The following is a 21,523-nucleotide window of genomic DNA, read 5'->3' on the forward strand; positions in this document are numbered from 1 at the left end:
CTTTGACCACTGCCTATCATGCTGACCAATGACTCATTGTTTTCTTGTACTCCCAGGTGTGTCCGTATCCATGTGTTGTCTCTTATCTTATATTTCAATTGTAAGCTCTCTGGAGCCAGGACCCTTTTTGTTCTGTGTTTGTACAGCACCTAGCAGAAGAGAGTTATGGTCATGTCTAGGTAATACAAATAAATGTATGCTAGATGTTGCGATAATACAAATAATAATTCAACAACAAATGTGGTTCAGTGGTTTAAGCACTGGATGAGGAATCAAGTAGTCCCAATATCCGGTAATGGCTTTAACGATAATGTTCTCTGTGGCCTTGAGCAAGTTACAAGTTCTATGCCTCAGCTTCCCCCTTCTGTAAAATAGACAATGGAAAATTCCTTACACAATACTTTCCTTTCTGCTAGCAGCATCTCCCACAATTCTGTTATGTCTGGGCTGCTCCCCAACACACTGCAGTTTCCAGAAGTGGATCAAAGCTGCACAACAGTGTGTGCTGGCCATGTCTCCTTTGTCGCCAGATGAGTCATTCCAAAGCCGGGTGAAACTTGCAGAAATAGATTTACATCATCAAATGCCAACTTATTAACCATGTACAGCAGGCAATTGTCTTTATTTGGACATTACTATGCAAAGCTGACCCCTTGGCTTAAGAGCCATGCAGGCTGGGTAGAATTGTGGGAGATGCTACTAGCAGAAAGGAAATTATCTGCTAAGAAATTTTCCATTCTGCAGCCCAGCGTCTGCCACAACTCTGTTATGTCTGGGAAGTAGTAAGCAGTGAAACAGAAGTAGGGAGGGATAAGGAAAACGTAAATAGAATGAGCTAGAAAAGGAATCCCACCCACTAATGTTAGTCAAAAGGCAATACTGGGCCACCACCTGTAGCACCTTCCTGCCAAAGAAGGCCTCTGCAAATGACTGGAACTCCACTTTATAGTGTCTGATAAACATGTTAGTTGATGCCCATGTGGCGCTCTGCATATCTCAGTCATGGAAGCACTTGCTTGTTCATCACATGAGGTTTCTATAGATCTCATGGAATGTGCTTTGGTTTCTTCTGGAACAGGGATGCTTGATACCCTTATAGGCGCCCATGATGCATAGTCTGAGCCACATAGCAATGGATAGCTTGAAAGGTCCGTGTCCTTGACACTTTGGATAAAGGAGACTGTGTGTCTGCCCTTCTTGTGGATTCTGTAAGTTTACTGCAATTCTTTAGTGCTCCTCTGATGCCCAAGTTGTGTCACGGCTTCTCAGCCGGATGCTGTGGCCTGGGACAGAACGAGGGAAGAATAATCTCCTGAGAGGCATAGAAAAAAGAGTGAACTTTGGGAAGAAATGATTGTGGAGTTCTCAGCACCACTTCGTCATTGTGGAACATGCATGGAGGATGTTGCCATCCCTGACACTCGCCTTGGAAATGTAATGGTGACCAGAAAACAGGGTTGGTTGGAGGGACAGAATGCTGATATTGAAGTCAGAGGTTCAAAAGGGTGAGTTGTTGGCTTTCAACACCAGTGATTAAGTGAGATATACCCAGATCATCCTGGCAAGTAACATATACCCGTACATACACTGGAGGGAAAGGTGAAAAACAAGCTCATTGCCAATTCCTTCCCAACTCCCATAGAGCGATCTATTAGATCCTGAGCATGTGAGCAAGAACCAGCCAGACAAGAGCCTGATAAAGAATGCTCACCTCAGAGCCCCTCTCAGACTCTATCTCATCTCCAACCATAGCCATCCCTAATGCTTCAGAAGGAGGAGATAAACAGAATTAAATGGAGCAGGAAATCCCTTCCTGACTCCTGCAGGTGGCCAGCTGATGTTCTAAAGCATGAGCTTTTAGGACCATCAGACAAACCAGAAGTGAGCTTGCAGGGTTGCTGAGCTCTGCCCTCTATCATCACAGGCAATCTCGTCATACAAGCAAACTCATACATTTGTCCCGCTCTCTCTCAAAACTAAATTACGTATTTTGCCCCCACAACACCTACTGGGAGACGGTTCAAGAACTTCACCCCTCTGAAGACTAGAAAATTGTTCATGGCCAGTTTATATCCATTTGTTCTTCATCCTTCCTGGTATTTACCCTCCCTAATGTATTAACAGAGAACAATCATATCTCCTTGCAGACTTCTTTTTGCTAGACTAAACAAGCCAATCTCTTTCAGTCTCCTTTCCTAAGACAGGCCAAAAAAATGTCAATACACTCTCCCATATGGTTCAAGACACTCCCCCACCCCCATCTAACCATAAGGAAAGGGGAGAGTGGCTGCAACTTGTCAGATTGGAAACAAATGTGCGACAGGAACATTTTTATTATAACAATTACATTGATGTGAAAATTACTGAAATGATCGTAACTATGTACACTATGGATAAACATACTGGACAAAAGCCTTGCATGAGAATATAGCTCTGCCAGTGAACAGCAGACATTTGAGGTGAAAAAATTCAAAACAAAACCTTCTAAAAAATAAAAGGGGTCAGATCATTGCCATCTCAGAAAAGAGAAAAGGACTGTTAGGATAACATTTTCTTTGGAGATGCAAGTCTCTACATCCTTTGTTCTTGGGAAGCAACCAGTTGTGGTTAATGAACAGAGAGCAAAAAAGAGACTGTGTCTAGCAGAATAGGGAAGGGGGACACAGGTTATTTGCACATTACTGCAAATTACCGAGACCTGGACATTGAGTATGTAGTGTTTTAAGAATGTTGGGCCTTGAAGGTCTTCGAGACTATTCAGTCCAGGATATCATAACTGATCTGGAAGAGTACATGCTGTGTCAGAAGGTCCCTTAGCCTTGTACATCTCCCTGACAGTTACATATCCATTTGGAAATAGAACCTAGTGAATTCTTTCTTCTGTTTCAGCTGGAAGTTTATCAATAAGTCAGCAGTTTTTCTAAATTGTTCAGTTCTGCTGAAGTACAGTACATCTCCAGTGTCTGGCCAATGTCCAAAGTACGCCATTGTGTTCCTTCTTGGAGTTTGGGTTTGAGTAAAAGGTAGAAGTCTTATAACGTGAAATAACTGCTCCAGGTAGTTAATTTTTTCATGTTTCTCAGCACTATTTTACCTTAATGGAAAATAAAATATTGAAGTTAAATGGATAAAGACCCCGTCTTTAAAACCGTTGTAGCTCAAGTGAGGACCACTAACATGGCCACCTTGATATTTCTGAAATAAAGAGATACCATACTTAGGAGCTCATATATATTACAGGCAAGTGCCCAAAACACACTGATGTGACTCCACAGCCAAATACTTCATGACCTGAGCAGGGAATGAATTCTTCAACTTAAAGAAGCAGGTCCCACGACTATGATATGCTCAGCACTCTTCCATCTCAGAACAGAGGACTGAACAAAATGCAGAAATGTGGACTTTTAAAGTAGTGCTGCAAGGCCTAGGGAAAAAACAGTTTGAAGAAACTGTAAATCTACTGGTATTTGAACCCTAATCCCAAATGTAGCCTTAATAACTATAACGAGAAATAAGCAGCTGGAGCTTCTGTTAAGATTTTATTGTGAAAGATTATAGTCCACAAGAACTAAGCCAATCTGTCGCTCCTCTTTAGTTTTATATTTTGCTTTTCACTTTTGTAAAGAGATTATAGAAGTTCCATCCTTCATTTTTGTATTACAATGTAAAACAAAAATATTGAAATATTTGTGCTTGTCAGAGGATAAGGAGGTTGAAAAACCTATTTGTGATACTAAGGTACATTTAAGCCACACACTTCGTTGCCTTGATTTCTGAATGATTAAGAAAGAACAGATGGAAGCAACTCTAATGGCCTAACATAACTCACTGAATAATGACAAGTTTCACAGTAGCAGCCGTGTTAGTCTGTATTCACAAAAAGAAAAGGAGTACTTGTGGAACCTTAGAGACTAACAAATTTATTTGAGCATAAGGTTTTGGAGCTACAGCTCACTTCATCGGATGCATTCAATGGAAAATACAGTGGGGAGATTTATATACATAGAGAACATGAAACAATGGGTGTTACCATACACATTGTAAGGAGAGTGATCACTTAAGATGAGCTATTACCAGCAGGAGAGCGGGGAGAGGGAGAAAACCTTTTGTAGTGATAATCAAGGTGGGCCATTACCAGCAGTTGACAAGAATGTCTGAGGAACCGGGGGGGGGGGGGGGAAATAACATGGGGAAATAGTTTTACTTTGTGTAATGACCCATCCACTCCCAGTCTTTATTCAAGCCTAAGTTAAATTGTATCCAGTTTGCAAATTAATTCCAATTCAGCAGTCTCTCGTTGGAGTCTGGTTTTGAAGTTTTTTTTGTTGAAGGATAGCCACTTTTAAGTCTGTAATCAAGTGACCAGAGAGATTGAAGTGTTCTCCAACTGGTTTTTGAATGTTATAATTCTTGACGTCTGATTTGTGTCTATTTATTCTTTCATGTAGAGACTGTCCAGTTTGACCAATGTACATGGCAGAGGGGCATTGCTAGCACATGATGGCATATATCACATTGGTAGATGTGCAGGTAAACAAGCCTTTGATAGTGTGGCTGATGTGATTAGGCCCTATGATGGTGTCCCCTGAATAGATATGGGGACACAGTTGGCAATGGGCTTTGTTGCAAGGATAGGTTCCTCGGTTGGTGGTTCTGTTGTGTGGTTGCTGGTGAGTATTTGCTTCAGGTTGCGGGGCTGTCTGTAAGCAAGGACTGGCCTGTCTCCCAAGATCTGTGAGAGTGATGGGTCATCCTTCAGGATAGGTTGGAGATCCTTGATGATGCGTTGGAGAGGTTTTAGTTGGGGGCTGAAGGTGATGGCTAGTGGCATTCTGTTATTTTCTTTGTTGGGCCTGTCCTGTAGTAGGTGACTTCTGGGTATGCTTCTGGCTCTGTCAATCTGTTTCTTCACATCAGCAGGTGAGTATTGTAGTTGTAAGAATGCTTGATAGAGATCTTGTAGGTCTTTGTCTCTGTTTGAGAGGTTGGAGCATTCAGTTATATCGCAGAGCTTGGCTGTAGACAATGAATCATGTGAATAATAATGCACTTTGTGTAAGCATTTTTTTTGCAACTGCAATGCCAGCTCTGCAAAAATTCTGATTCAAGATGTGATACAGATACAAATTATTTTAAAATCTTTTGCAAAACTCTACAGGAGATTTGAGCATTTGCTGAAGAAGGAAAGTTTAAAATAGCCAAATGTCCTTAATCTAAGGTGGCATATTTGACAATGAAATAACTATCAGGCTAGAGTAAGAGAAGCTACAAAGGGACATCTGGAAATTATTTTTGCCAAACAAAATAGCTACAGAGTACAAATCTATTCTTTGTGAAAAAATATCAGAAAACATAGGGACTCATTCACACACTATTACCCAAGATCTGCTCACTTACAAGATTTGAACAGCAACTGTAACATGACATGCCAGATGGAAAAAGCAAATCTGAAGTGACCACAGCCTGTCTTGCATTAGTGCAAAGTTTCCTGACCCTCCCAAGGAAACTTTACTCCCTTCACTATTCTTCAGTACAAGAGCTTGCTCATAGTCCTGCAGCCAGGCCCTTGATAATACTCTGTTATGAAATAAAATGCTATACAGAGCCGAAAGAGTGGAGATGGGGTAGGAGGATGTCCTGGCACAAGATAAAATAATTTTACTGGCACATTCCTTACAGCAGCTTTAGGATCAAAATGGTACTGAAACAAAAATTAAAAGATCACACGGATATCAAAACCCGAGCGAAAATCAGAAGGTTCAACATGTACGAGGTGGGGAGGAAGGCACTGCCTCCTACAAGGAGCTCTTTTCATTCACTGCAATAAATGTTCCTCAAAACAAAACACACCCCTCAACCTTCAACAGTTCCAGGTGTTTGGAGCAGCAGTTGCATACAGGACTCCCAGCCCCAAAGATTTGGCAGAACAGCAGGCTGAGTGGAAGAGACTTAAGTCTTCTGTATTGGAGACCTCAGGCTCTACTCCTAGCTCTGCTTGAAATGAATTTGTGCAACTTCTGCATTACCATATTTGCTAGAATGACACTTGGTTACCTTGTAGGGAAGGTCACAAGGTCTTATTCATTATGTAGGACAGGAAGTTCATAGACGTATACACAGCAGGTACGTGAGGACTTTGAAACTAAAAGCCACGATTGGGGTGGGAAAAAAAAAATCACATAACAGAGGAAAATAAGGGTGATACCCAATTGGATCCAGTACACACACCAATGTCGTCCCCTTTCCATTTTTATTATTGAGGCACATACTCCAACAATAAAATATTTCAATCAAGTAAACCACCTCTCTCTCTCTTAGAAGTACACACTTTACACTCACCACTGTAAAAGTCATGAGTACTCTTTGAAGGGAAAAATGTTGGGTTTTGTAACCATAAATGTTATTGGGACTGTAATAGTATCAGTCATGAAAACCACGATTATAGAGATGTCAGGGTAAGCAATACTTTTCATCTATGGAGCATTAAAATCTTTCTTGAGTCATCAGGGAAAGGAGATTGGTGTAGTCTCATCTGGTCACATCACAAAACCATTCAGAACAATTAGTCTCTGCTTGAGGAAATCCAACAACAAAGGATTAAGGATGTTTCAAGTAAGGATTGAAGTGCACAAGCAAAGCGAAGTGGAGAATTTTAACACACCCCTTTTCTGCACTATGGTTAGATCAAACCATCGTCAGTAATCCCTCACTTTTATGGGCACTAAATGCAATATAAAGTGTAGAAAGAAATCAATTAATATACAAACAGTGTATTACACACACACACTCCTTCCACCCCCATAGTATGGTATAAAAGCATTCTTGTCAGTTGGTTAGGATAATCGGTGCAACTCATTTCTAGTTTAACTCACAAGTTGTAATACTGCCAATCTTGCATGATGAACATAAGACCTTCATAACACACTTTTCCAGAAAACCTATTTTAGGAAGATCTAAGGCATTTTAAAATATTACATTTAAAGATTCTGTATTTTAGACTGCAAATTATTAGGGGCAGGGATTGTCACTTATTATGTGTATACACAATGACTAGCACAATGAGGCCCCAACATATTTGAGGTCTTTAGGAGCTAACAATATACATGTTTATTAATGAATAATAATACAGTATTGTACTAAAAGAAGCCAAACCTGAATTACAATATAACAGATAATAAGAATAATAAGAACAACAGAGGTGTGATTTTCTTAATAAAGTTTATTTTTGTAGCGTTACCCTTAACACTACACCTTTCTCTCAAGGAGGCAGGAAAACATAATCCTAAAACACTCACCAGGTCACTTTTAGGTGCATCCTGATAATCTGTTGTGAAGCAGGACATTGAACCTCTTGAGCCATTGCCCTCACTGGCTTGCTTTGGAGGCTGTGCATGTTGCCTGTATGTTGCACTCTTAGGGGTCCAGCAAAAAAGGTTGACCGATTCACGGACACAACGTTCAATGTCAATTTCTGACCAAGGATTGAAAAACAAGCAAAAACCCAGATGTGAAAGTTAGTAAAATCAGAAAGTTTGACCAGTGAAACAACTGCTGAAAAAATATCTTCAATTTTTATTAACTATTTAGTTAATTTTTATTCAAAAGACATCCAAGAGACTTTACAGACAAATTATATAGGGATTAATTTTATCCACCACTGAAATGCCGCCACCTCGGGAATGTACAGTGGCAGCAAAGTTACATTTATATAACTGTTTAAGACAGGAAGTGAAAAAGTACCATAACCAACTTAAGCTATAGGGATATTTTAGTAGATTAATAGAATTACTTATATAGTAAAGATACTTCAGTAAAATTTGTTGGCATAATGTAAACCAAAATGCTCATAAATGTAGATGTACAATGGAAAGCAAGTCAAGTAACATTTATTTACATGATGCATGAACTTTCAGCTGCTCCAAAAATCAATGCCCTCTTTGTCATTGTTACAATTGCTAAAAGCTATTACTTCCCAGATTGAAAGAGTCCAGTGAAACAAAGTTACTGAATTTGAACTTTGTGTTGCCTGCTATTTTTGACAAAATTATATGCTATCTGTCTACTGGAAAACGGGAAATCTCAACATTATTTCGTGCTTGATGGCACACAACATGGATTTGTCTTAGTCTTACTTTGAATTCAATTCAAAAATGGCTGCAACTCACAGGACAGCATGCTGGTTGAAGTACATGACAACATGACAACTTGGGAATGTTTTAAAATATAAAATAAGCTATCATCAGTTGCAAATTATCAAAGCAGAATGAAGAAATGTGTAACCAAAAGTGATCCTATGACAAACATAATTTCAGAAGTGATAACATCAGGGCTATGTATGTTTTGAAAGCAAGGGTGTTGCAGTTCTGACCAAAGAGTATATGGTTTCTTGAGCACAGCAAAAGGACCAGTTGATTTGTTTCACCAGACCTTCAGTCTCATAAATGGGACAAATTAACAAGTGTGTAGAATTACCATAACCTTCATCTTATAACAGTGCACAAGACGTGACATAAGTAGAACCGACACTGGATGTATCAGTTCTAGATATCTCTGGGATGGACAGCAATTCATTACGACACTACCAAGTTTAGACTGGAACATAAGGTAGAATATTTTAGTTAGACAGGACTACTTACTCCAATTTTTTTTTTATGTTTAAGGAGAAAGACTTGGTCTATTCAGGAAGCCATCCTTATTCAGGAAAAGTACTTAACTTTTAAGCACACGCTTAAGTCACTGTGCTAAAATGCTTTCTTGACTGAGGGGCTTAATGAGTACAGGCTGGGAGCTAAGAATTCCTGGGTTCTAATGCCAGCTCTAACAAGCATCCTGCTGTGACCATGGATAAAATCACAGCCTCCATTCTTCCAACTCTAGGGTATTCATGCAGGATCATTCTTCTCATGGGTATTGTATGTCAAGTTCTTTGACAACAAAATGTGCTCTTTTATATAATGTATTACTAGTAAATTTAATTACTAATTTTTCATTTTACAGCTGACTTGGTAAAAAGTTTCTGTTTACTAATATCTTCCAGGAAAATCTGAGAAAGTGACAAAACTAATGCAGGCTTTCTGATTTAAGCAAAGTTTGCAAAACTTCACCAATTCCATGGCTCAGAATATAGGTTCCAAGTCATTGATATTACACAGATTTTGCTCACATTTTGAAAGGCTCAGTTTATTTGTATGGAGATGAGAACTTCAACTAAATTCTCTGACATGTTTACAACTTATTTTTCCATAGGGAGACAGTTCCAGCCTGATTCTATCATGAATTATATCCCCCGCACCTGGGATTCTTGGCATATTTTACGTGACTGTTAGGAAAACTTCAGCAATACTTGTGTGTGAAGGGAGATAAAAGTAGCATGCCTTAGCAAGTTTAAAAAGGCATGTGAGCACCTCCACCTCCAACAGTGCCCAAGTAAAACAGAGAGAATTGTGGGAGGACATAAGAGAGTCTACATATACCCCAAAGTTGTTAAAACAAAAAAGTCAAGGAAGGAGAGGAATTTTAAACCGGCATGAAAATATCTGACATTTGGGCTGAGATTTTCAAAAGTGACAAGTGATTTTGGTTGCCTACATATTTGGTGTACATCTGGAGACATCTTAAGGGAGCCTGCTAAATACCCACTCTCTGAAAACTGAGCCCCTACAAGAAGTCTAAAAAGATGGGCATCTAAAAATTGAGGCACTCAAAAAATCACTAGTCACTTTTGGAAATCTTAGCCCTGAGCAATGGCCCTCTCCTCCCTACATTCTATTTATTTATTTATTTATTTAACAATAAACCAGCAACCTTCTAGCAAAAAAAAAAACAAAAAACAAAAAAAACCAAAAAACTGACTGACCTTTAAATGCATCCGATGAAGTGAGCTGTAGCTCATGAAAGCTTATGCTCAAATAAGTTTGTTAGTCTAAGGTGCCACAAGTACTCCTTTTATTAAAAACTTTGTCTCCTAAATTTAGAGTTTTACATTTATGAAAATAATTTGGTCATTAAAAGAGAGAGACCTTTTTGTGTGCTGCTAACATTATATGTCATTCCCGCTTCCAAATATAAATGATCTAACACACATAATAGGCATTTTGATACACATTACAAAAATACTAAGCCCACAAACATATTTTACCTAATTTCCTGAACCTTGTTTTACTATTTTGTTCCCCTTTTGAACCTTATATACTGAATTTTCCTCTCAAGGCATAACTACTGCCTCCTTCCACTGTAAACACAATCAATCTGAAGTGAGAAGGATGCCTCAGTGTGACGAATGGGTAATATGGACACGGCTAGTTTTTATGAATATGTCTAACGAATATTATCACAGAAAGAGGAGAGCACATTTAGGGCATTCTGTCATAAAGGAGATGGATGGCTTTTCTTCTGTATCAGGATGTAAGAATTTTCTTTCACAAATCAAAACATTTGTCGTCATATTTTTGGAGCAAAATTAAAATATAACCTCAAGCTCTCTCCCCTAGCAGCTCCTCTTTAAGCTGGAAAGTTGCTAAAGGCTACTGTGTACCATTAAATATACCTAGTTAATACATTTATTTCCTGAAGGTTTGATGAGCTGGATAAACTAATCTTTTAAGTAAACACAGGCAAATTAGCTGCTATATTTTCTAACAAAACCAATCAATCTCTCTAGGTTGATAAAGTCTGGAAGGCATGGATGACATGCATTGCTGCTCTAACTCAAAACACTGTTATTAATATAACTCCATCCAATAAGCCATATATTCTATTCACAAACTGAAGTCTTAAAAGCTTGTGAAAAATAACTAGCATCAGTAATGCAACATGAACTTTAAGGAATATCTGAGATTCAGTACAATACAGCAACCTTTGTAAATCTCCAACTGTCTGCATTTTGAGTGGATGTCAAAAAACACAAAGCACCAACTTAAGGGAACATGCCTGGGTCAACTGCATATGGAAGATTTTTTTGTTTTTTGGTTTTAACTGTTCACAGAAAAAGCGTGCTGAACAAACGATTACTCAAGCAAATCCTGTCATAAATGGTATTTATTTGGTGAAGAATTATACTGAATAGGTCTTTGTGCACAATTTAATCCATCTCAGAAACCTTTTCCTTTGGGATGAGGACACATGTCAAGAAGAAATGTGGACAAGATAAATTGCATCTACTTATTTTGGAGAAAAGCTAAAGTTAAGATTGTGGTTTGACCTCTCTCTCACAAGCATTCTACTACTGTCCTGCCACCCTCCCCCCACACACCCACAGACACCTAACATTTGGCCAAGGACACCACTATGCTGCAAGCAAACGAGTTGAACAGGTCAGACAGCTTGATCTTGTGACCTTTCCATAGAGATGACAACACAGAGATAAAAGATTACAAGCTACCTATATATGCCATACAAAAATACTAAGGTAGCATGATGAAAGGGACACAATCAATTTAAAACAAAAATCACATTTCTGTCTGATATTTCTTTACTTATTATTGCTACTAATACTTGAGGACTGTAACTGAAAGGCCAGAGAAAAACAATGTCCTCTTTTTTTAAGCTTACTTTCTGCATTTGTGAACATTTTGTGTAGTTGTCTGTCTCCACTGCTTTGTTAATGGTCATTTGCTCTTCCTCTCTCATGGACTGGCATGATGACACAAGTCTCATGCATCATGGATGAAAGCTGTCACCAGACTTGCTCCTTTTTTTTGTTCATTTTTTAAATCTCTCACTCAGGCTGGTAGGTGAGGAAGGTATCTGAGCCTAAAGATATATTCAGATTCTTAGCTGCATACAGAATGCTTAGTTCTGGATTGTTGTGAGGGAAGAGTAATATTTTTTTCCCCTTAAGGAGCAATCAGTCTTTCTGTCTACAGCATCGGGAGAAGAGGAATTGCTTTTTTTAAAAAATGTGAATAGGAGATTAGTTTAGCCCAGAAACAAAAGAATCATCCATAGGATTGTGCCCCCAAGCGAATTATAAACTGTCTAGAAATGAACATAGTTCAAAGGCCGGCTGCGGCAAAAAAAATTTATATCTGGATGTTTCTGGGTACAGACCCTTGGGAAGTGACAGCCCAATGGACTGAGAGTAGTTTCTCGGGGAGGGGGTCCCTTTGGATTTAACTGGTGGGTGTTAGAAAAGAGTTAATAGAAGTAGGCTAAATCTTCATATTTAAATATTCTCACTGACTTTTGGGAGTCAGCAGGCTCCACAAGTGGGTCTCAGAAACTGCCCTACTTCTTGGAAAGGAATGGAGGAAAAAAAAATCCAGACTGTCTGTTCTTGTGTGTGGAAATCTGTAAATTCTAAATATTAGATGAGGCTTACTTCAGCTACTAGCCATCAGGACATTCTACTTCCCCCTAACTTAGAGGCGCACAGAGGCGCACATGGGGTGTGTGCATGGGTTCAAAGCTCATCATGCCTATCACGAAGATCATGCCAGCCAGACATCAGGTCTTTAGCCGAAGACAAGTAGGGGCTGCTATACCACTGGTATTGGTCATCTCAACTGTGTCATGGATCCTACACGGATCTCTTAGTGCATAATTGGGAAGAAGGCCCAGGAAAATCCAGCTGGCTGGAAGACTTCCCAGATCAGTCCAAATCCTTGCAGGCCGAACCAATCAGTGATGCTCCGCATTTTGGGGCTTCCTTCCCCCCCCCACTATCTAGTGCACGGTTCAACCCGATTACTGAATTAAAAGAAGTAAAGGAGTTTAGAACTGCTTCTCGCTCGCTCGCTCTCTGAGGAAGAAAATAATTGAGCTCAAAAATTAGGATGCAGCGCCGCGATGAGCACACCAAAATCCTCAACCTCGGATTTGTTTTGCTGCCAGCTGCTATATTGAGAATGGAGATTGCAACTCAGGCATTATGAATCAAGTTACGTGTGAAAATATTGGTCTAAAAAGTACACCATTGAAAACATATCTGTCATAATTGTAACTGAAACAGACGATCATTTATTCTTTATCTATCACAATGTTATTTTAGGGTGGGTTACTAGCAGATAAGTTTGTGTTCATTTTTTTTTCCTAGCCCAACTGACTGCTGAACTACTAGAGGTTTGCTAAAACTACTATAATCTTACCAGTTAGATATAACCGTTTTAGTAGCTAGGAAAATGTTGAGATTAGGTAGAAATCACGTTCATATAAAGATACTTTGCTTTTTTTCTTCTTGAAATATTTTTCCAAATAAGTACATCACATATAGCTGCAAGTTCATATATTCATTTGTGCACAGTGGAGAAATAAACCAAGAAAGAAGCAATCAGTACACATTTAATTGAATATAGTACAACATGTGGCTATATGAATAGTATGCAAAACGCTATTTATTTCAATTCAATTTTTCATGCCAACATTTTTATAACTTTTCCTTCATTACTGCCATTGTGTCAGCAATTCCTTCGTTCACGTTCCGATCCTCCACGTTCATAGAGTAAGACTTGCAGGGCTGGAAGGGACCTTTAGAAGTCACCAACTCCAGCTTCCTTTGCTGAGGCAGCATCAAGTCAACCTAGATCATCCTTGACAGGGTGTTCATCTAACCGGTCCTTAAAAACCTCCAATGATGGGGATTCCACAGCCTCCCTTAGAAGCCTATTTGAGAGCTCAAATTCCCTTATAGTTAGAAAGTTTCTCCAAATACCTAATCTAAATCTCCCTTGTTGCAGGTTAAGCCCATTGCTTTTTGTCCTAGCTTCGTTGCACCTGAAAAACACTTGATTACCATCCTCTTTATAACAGCCTTTAACATATTTGAATACGGTTTTCTGGTGTCCCCTAAATTTTCTTTTCTCAAGACTAAACATGCCCAGGTTTTTTAACCTTTCCTCATAGATCAGGTTTTCTAAACTTTTTATCAATTTTGCTGCTCTCCTCTCTCCAATTTGTCCACATCTTTCCTAAAGTGTGGAACCCAGAACTAGACACATTCCTCCAGTTGAGGCCTGACCAGAATTACCTCCTGTGTCCTATTAATATACCCCAAAATAATGGTTTGCCTTTTATGCAACTGCATTACAACGTTGACTTGTATTCAATTTGTGATTTATTATACCCCCAGATCTTTTTCAGCAGTATTATTGCCCAGCCAGTTATTCACCATTTTCTAATTGTTCATTTAGGAAGGAAAATTAAATGAAGTACTTTGCACTTGTCTTCACTGAATTTCTTTGTTGATTTCAGACCAATTCTCCAATTTGTCAAGGTTGTTTTGAATTCTAATCCTGTCCTCCAAAATGCTTGCAACCCCTCCAAGCTTGGTGTCATCTGCAAATTTTATAAGAATACTCCCCACTCCATTATCCAAGTCATTAATTGAAATGCGGAATTAACTGAAATATTGGAACCAGGACTGAGCCCCTGAAGGATCCCACTAAATACACCTTCCCAGTTTGATAATGAACCATTGATAACTACTTGGAGTACTGTCTTTCAACCAGCTCTGCACACACTTTATAGTAATTTCATCTAAACCAAATTTCCCTGGTTAGTTTATGAGAGAGTCATGTGGGACTGAAACAAAAGCCTTACTAAAAAGCATGCTATATCATGTCTTCTGGTTCCTCCCTATCCACTATACTGGAACACTATCAAAGAAGGAAATTGGTTGGTTTTGTATGATTTGTTCTTGATTAATCTATGTTGGCTATTCCTTACAACCCTATTATCCTCCAGGTGCTTACAAACTGATTGTTTAACAATTTGTTCCAGTATCTTTCCAGGTTTCAAAAGTTAGGCTCACCGGTCTGTAATTCCCAGTATCCTCTTTGTTCCCCTTTTTAAAGATAGGTCCTATGTTTGCCCTAATCCAGTCTCCTCACCTCTTCTCCCTGAGTTCTCAAAAGATAACTGCTAATGTTTGATTGTTTCAGCTAGTTCCTTATATACCATAGGATGACTTTCAAAAGGCCCTGATGACTTGAATACATCTAACTTATCTAAATATTCTTTAATCTGTTCTTTTCCTATTTTGGTTTACAATCCTTCCCCCTTATGGGTAATATTGCTAGTAATCGGCTCGTGGCCCCCTAAGGGCCCCCCATCTACTCACACATTCTTCCTTTTGCTGTAAAGAAAATACAGAGACAGTATTAAAACAGAAGAGATGTAACCTCTTCAACAAGAGCTGTTTTAAAGAAGGCTCTAGCTATGTAATGACTTTTTCCTCGTTTACCATCTACCAACCTCTTTAAAATGAATATACCTTTTAGCTAGAGCTGTCTTTTAGAAAAGAGCATACATGTGATTTTCTTCTGCTAGTAATAACTACACAGTAAAAGCAGAAATAAATATAAATAAAATAATGGATGTTTCTTTAGTGTTTTTCCTTTGTTTTTTAATCCCATCATAGTGAAAGCTATAAATAGACATGCATGAACATCATGTCGCTACAAGTGGAAAATGTGAATAATTAAAGGAGGTTGCAGCTTCACCTAAAATTACATCAATCTTGCAGGCTTTGACACTACAGAACATCCTTGGTGAGCAGGTGTGCACTAACAAATCGCTCTGCTCCTGTACCAAAGCCAGCTCCCCACCCCATTTCTGCCAGCAAGCAATAAAAAAAGAATTATTGGCAGATATGCATGGTTTCTGTTTCACAAATACCATTATTTATCAGTGATTAATCTTCATAAATTGCTTTATAAACACCCCTGCCACTTGCATCTCAACAAAGCCATCAAACACAAAACAAGTACTGGGAATATGTGGGACCAAGAAATGTTTCCACAAATGTCAATCCAGACTGTTTCTTCTTCTTGAAATGGAAAAATAAAGAATGCAGCATTGTTTGTTGTTGTCTTACGGTATTTTCAATGGTTTCAGAGTAGCAGCCGTGTTAGCCTGTATTCGCAAAAAGAAAAGGAGTACTTGTGGCACCTTAGAGACTAACAAATTTATTAGACCATAAGCTTTCGTGAGCTACAGCTCACTTCATCGGATGCATTTGGTGGAAAAAACAGAGGAGAGATTTATATACACACACACACACAGAGAACATGAAACAATGGGTTTATCATACACACTGTAAGGAGAGTGATCACTTACGATAAGCCATCACCAACAGCAGGGGGGGGGGAAGGAGGAAAACCTTTCATGGTGACAAGCAGGTAGGCTAATTCCAGCAGTTAACAAGAATATCAGAGGAACAGTGGGGGGTGGGGTGGGAGGGAGAAATACCATGGGGAAATAGTTTTACTTTGTGTAATGACTCATCCATTCCCAGTCTCTATTCAAGCCTAAGGTAATTGTATCCAGTTTGCAAATTAATTCCAATTCCGCAGTCTCTCGTTGGAGTCTGTTTTTGAAGCTTTTTTGTTGAAGTATAGCCACTCTTAGGTCTGTGATCGAGTGACCAGAGAGATTGAAGTGTTCTCCAACTGGTTTTTGAATGTTATAATTCTTGACGTCTGATTTGTGTCCATTCATTCTTTTCCGTAGAGACTGTCCAGTTTGGCCAATGTACATGGCAGAGGGGCATTGCTGGCACATGATGGCATATATCACATTGGTAGATGCGCAGGTGAACGAGCCTCTGATTGTGTGGCTGATGTGATTAGGCCCTATGATGGTATCCCCTGAATAGATATGTGGACAGAGTTGGCAACGGGCTTTGTTGCAAGGATAGGTTCCTGGGTTAGTGGTTCTGTTGTGTGGTGTGTGGTTGCTGGTGAGTATTTGCTTCAGATTGGGGGGCTGTCTGTAAGCAAGGACTGGTCTGTCTCCCAAGATCTGAGAGAGCGATGGCTCGTCCTTCAGGATAGGTTGTAGATCCTTGATGATGCGTTGGAGAGGTTTTAGTTGGGGGCTGAAGGTGATGGCTAGTGGCGTTCTGTTGTTTTCTTTGTTGGGCCTGTCCTGTAGTAGGTGACTTCTGGGTACTCTTCTGGCTCTGTCAATCTGTTTCTTCACTTCAGCAGGTGGGTATTCTAGTTGTAGGAATGCATGATAGAGATCTTGTAGGTGTTTGTCTCTGTCTGAGGGGTTGGAGCAAATGCGGTTATATCGTAGCGCTTGGCTGTAGACAATGGATCGAGTGGTATGATCTGGATGAAAGCTAGAGGCATGTAGGTAGGAATAGCGGTCAGTAGGTTTCCGATATAGGGTGGTGTTTATGTGACCATCGCTTATTAGCACCGTAGTGTCCAGGAAGTGGATCTCTTGTGTGCACTGGTTTTCCTCCTTCCCCCCCCTGCTGTTGGTGATGGCTTATCTTAAGTGATCACTCTCCTTACAGTGTGTATGATAAACCCATTGTTTCATGTTCTCTGTGTGTGTGTGTATATAAATCTCTCCTCTGTTTTTTCCACCAAATGCATCTGATGAAGTGAGCTGTAGCTCACGAAAGCTTATGCTCTAATAAATTTGTTAGTCTCTAAGGTGCCACAAGTACTCCTTTTCTTTTTGCGAATACAGACTAACACGGCTGCTACTCTGAAACCTGTGATTATGCAAGGCACTGAATTTAGCCGTATAGAGTGGAAATCTGTCAACTTCATGAAAAAACTTGCACAGATACAGACAGACATCATCTTCCTCTCCAAATGCAAACAGATGGACATCATACCGAAAGGACTGAAGGTAAAAAATCCATTACAATCTACATACCACACAGACTATGCTAACAGCTTGTGCCACACACTCTCAAGGAAACTGCGGAACCACCTGATCAACATCCTCTACAGCAAACAGGGAAAGATTAAGAATGAGCTCTCAAAACTGGATACTCTCATAAAGAACCAACCTTCCACACAAACTTCCTCGTGGCTGGACTTTACAAAAACTAGACAAGCCATTTACAAAACACACTTTGATTCTCTACAAAAGAAAAAGGACACTAAACTATCTAAACTACTATATGCCACAAGGGGCCACAACAATGGTTCCCGTAACCTACCCAGCAATATTGTTAATCTATCCAACTATACTCTTAGCCCAGCGGAAGAATCTGTCCTATCTCGGGGCCTCTCCTTTTGCCCCTCCACCCCCACGAACATGATACAGTTCTGTGGTGACCTAGAATCCTATTTTCGACGTCTCAGACTCAAGGAATATTTCCAACACACCTCTGACCAACATATTAACCCACAGATACCTTCCTGCCAACACTACAAAAAGAAGGATTCTGGGTGGACTCCTCCTGAAGGTCGAAACAGCAGCCTGGATTTCTACATAGACTGCTTCCGCCGACGTGCACGAGCTGAAATTGTGGAAAAGCAGCATCGCTTACCCCATAACCTCATCCATGCAGAACACAGTGCCATCCACAGCCTCAGAAACAACTCTGACATCATAATCAAAAAGGCTGACAAAGGAGGTGCTGTCGTCATCATGAATAGGTCGGAGTATGAACAAGAGGCTACTAGGCAGCTCTCCAACACCACTTTCTACAAGCCATTACCCTCTGATCCCACTGAGAGTTACCAAAAGAAACTACAGCATTTGCTCAAGAAACTCCCTGAAAAAGCACAAGAACAAATCCGCACAGACACACCCCTGGAGCCCCGACCTGGGGTATTCTATCTGCTACCCAAGATCCATAAACCTGGAAATCCTGGACGCCCCATCATCTCAGGCATTGGCACCCTGACAGCAGGATTGTCTGGCTATGTAGACTCCCTCCTCAGGCCCTTCGTTACCAGCACTCCCAGCTATCTTCGAGACACCACCGATTTCCTGAGGAAACTACAGTCCATTGGTGATCTTCCTAAAAACACCATCCTAGCCACTATGGATGTAGAAGCCCTCTACACCAACATTCCACACAAAGATGGACTACGAGCCGTCAGGAACAGTATCCCCGATACTGTCACGGCTAACCTGGTGGCTGAACTTTGTGACTTTGTCCTAACCCATAACTATTTCACATTTGGTGACAATGTATACCTTCAAATCAGCGGCACTGCGATGGGTACCCGCATGGCCCCACAGTATGCCAACATTTTTATGGCTGACTTAGAACAACGCTTCCTCATCTCTCGTCCCCTAATGCCCCTACTCTACTTGCGCTACATTGATGACATCTTCATCATCTGGACCCATGGAAAAGAAGCTCTTGAGGAATTCCACCATGATTTCAACAATTTCCATCCCACCATCAACCTCAGCCTGGACCAGTCCACACAAGAGATCCACTTTCTGGACACTACGGTGCTAATAAGCGATGGTCACATAAACACCACCCTATATCGGAAACCTACTGACCGCTATTCCTACCTATATGCCTCTAGCTTTCATCCAGATCATACCACTCGATCCATTGTCTACAGCCAAGCGCTACGATATAACCGCATTTGCTCCAACCCCTTAGACAGAGACAAACACCTACAAGATCTCTATCATGCATTCCTACAACTAGAATACCCACCTGCTGAAGTGAAGAAACAGATTGACAGAGCCAGAAGAGTACCCAGAAGTCACCTACTACAGGACAGGCCCAACAAAGAAAACAACAGAACGCCACTAGCCATCACCTTCAGCCCCCAACTAAAACCTCTCCAACGCATCATCAAGGATCTACAACCTATCCTGAAGGACGAGCCATCGCTCTCTCAGATCTTGGGAGACAGACCAGTCCTTGCTTACAGACAGCCCCCCAATCTGAAGCAAATACTCACCAGCAACCACACACCACACAACAGAACCACTAACCCAGGAACCTATCCTTGCAACAAAGCCCGGTGCCAACTCTGTCCACATATCTATTCAGGGGATACCATCATAGGGCCTAATCACATCAGCCACACTATCAGAGGCTCGTTCACCTGCGCATCTACCAATGTGATATATGCCATCATGTGCCAGCAATGCCCCTCTGCCATGTACATTGGCCAAACTGGACAGTCTCTACGGAAAAGAATGAATGGACACAAATCAGACGTCAAGAATTATAACATTCAAAAACCAGTTGGAGAACACTTCAATCTCTCTGGTCACTCGATCACAGACCTAAGAGTGGCTATACTTCAACAAAAAAGCTTCAAAAACAGACTCCAACGAGAGACTGCTGAATTGGAATTAATTTGCAAACTGGATACAATTACCTTAGGCTTGAATAGAGACTGGGAATGGATGAGTCATTACACAAAGTAAAACTATTTCCCCATGGTATTTCTCCCTCCCACCCCACCCCCCACTGTTCCTCTGATATTCTTGTTAACTGCTGGAATTAGCCTACCTGCTTGTCACCATGAAAGGTTTTCCTCCTTCCCCCCCCTGCTGTTGGTGATGGCTTATCGTAAGTGATCACTCTCCTTACAGTGTGTATGATAAACCCATTGTTTCATGTTCTCTGTGTGTGTGTATATAAATCTCTCCTCTGTTTTTTCCACCAAATGCATCCGATGAAGTGAGCTGTAGCTCACGAAAGCTTATGGTCTAATAAATTTGTTAGTCTCTAAGGTGCCACAAGTACTCCTTTTCTTTTTGGTATTTTCAATCTAATTTTTTATATGAAACTACTAAAATGTAGTAGTATACCATGGCTACTGTATGTGTATGTATTTGACAGAGTCCAAAATTGTTTTCGTCACAGGTATACAGTCATTTGGTACAGCAGGATAGCCCCACTAGCTCTGTGATAATCACCTTGCAAAACGTTTTGCACAAGAGGCAAATATCTTGAGCTTGGGAATATTATTTCGGAGATGCCTGCATAGTTAAGGTGTTACAAGGGCTCCATTATTAAAAGACTTGTTCTAACCTCTTCTTTACTTAGCCCCTGAATCTAAAGGAGGAAATTTCTAAAGATTTTTCAAAAATGTAGTATAAAAAGTTGAAATAAGCCCTTTAAAAAAAAAAGTAAAAATACTCATCACGATGCTTCAACCCCTAACTTTAAAAGTTAAATACTCTACAAACTTCAAAATTCTTACATATGCACATTTCTCTACAATATACACGCATTTAGTAATATAAAACATTAATAATCTTCACTGTTATTAACTAGAGCTACACTAGCTGCTTAGATGGTTGCATTTTAATTACCTCACAATGAATATCTTAATTATTACTGGGGAAATTTTCAAAAGGCACAAAAGGAAGTTAGGCACTCATCTACCACAAACTCAGTGGGAGTTGGGCACTGGATAGCTGTCTGTGCTTTTGACAGACTTCCCCAGTTAGAGCTGAATGGATCATGGACGGGGTGAGCAGAGGATATCCCGGGAGACAGGGAAGTTAGAAGATAGATGGCTCACCAAAAGGGAGAGATTCTCACCTCAAGATGTGCACCCAGCAGAGCCAAACTCCGATGTGCAAGTATCTTTAGCAGTTAGTTCTGGTTCCGACAGTGAAAATGTGCATGTCAGAATTGTTTATGTAACCTCAGTTTAGAATTTCCTTTTTTTTTTTTTTTTTTAGTATTTGGGTTCTTTTAGAGCTGAGAGATCTATCTAGGTGTTTATTCAGCCCTCACCACCACTAGTAGTGCATCTATGGTAAGTCAATTTTTGAACAACAGTTAGCAGCTTTAACTACAACAACTTTTTAATATTTGAAGAACTCAGTTTCTGGAGGA

At 40.1% G+C, this 21,523-nt stretch overlaps 1 protein-coding gene across 9 annotated transcripts in view; it reads right to left on the reverse strand.

Annotated features, from left to right (window-relative positions):
- TBCK (TBC1 domain containing kinase) overlaps positions 1-21,523 on the reverse strand; it is a 244,548-nt gene that overhangs the window by 106,901 nt on the left and 116,124 nt on the right. For all 9 annotated transcript variants that reach the window (XM_043513301.1, XM_038399499.2, XM_043513304.1 and 6 more), the window contains one exon: positions 7,296-7,471. In XM_043513301.1, coding sequence (XP_043369236.1) covers positions 7,296-7,471 — 176 coding nt within the window. The remainder of the gene's footprint in view (positions 1-7,295; positions 7,472-21,523) is intronic.

This window comes from Dermochelys coriacea, chromosome 4 (genome assembly GCF_009764565.3).
Source record: "Dermochelys coriacea isolate rDerCor1 chromosome 4, rDerCor1.pri.v4, whole genome shotgun sequence".
Classification (NCBI taxonomy): Eukaryota; Metazoa; Chordata; order Testudines; family Dermochelyidae; genus Dermochelys; species Dermochelys coriacea.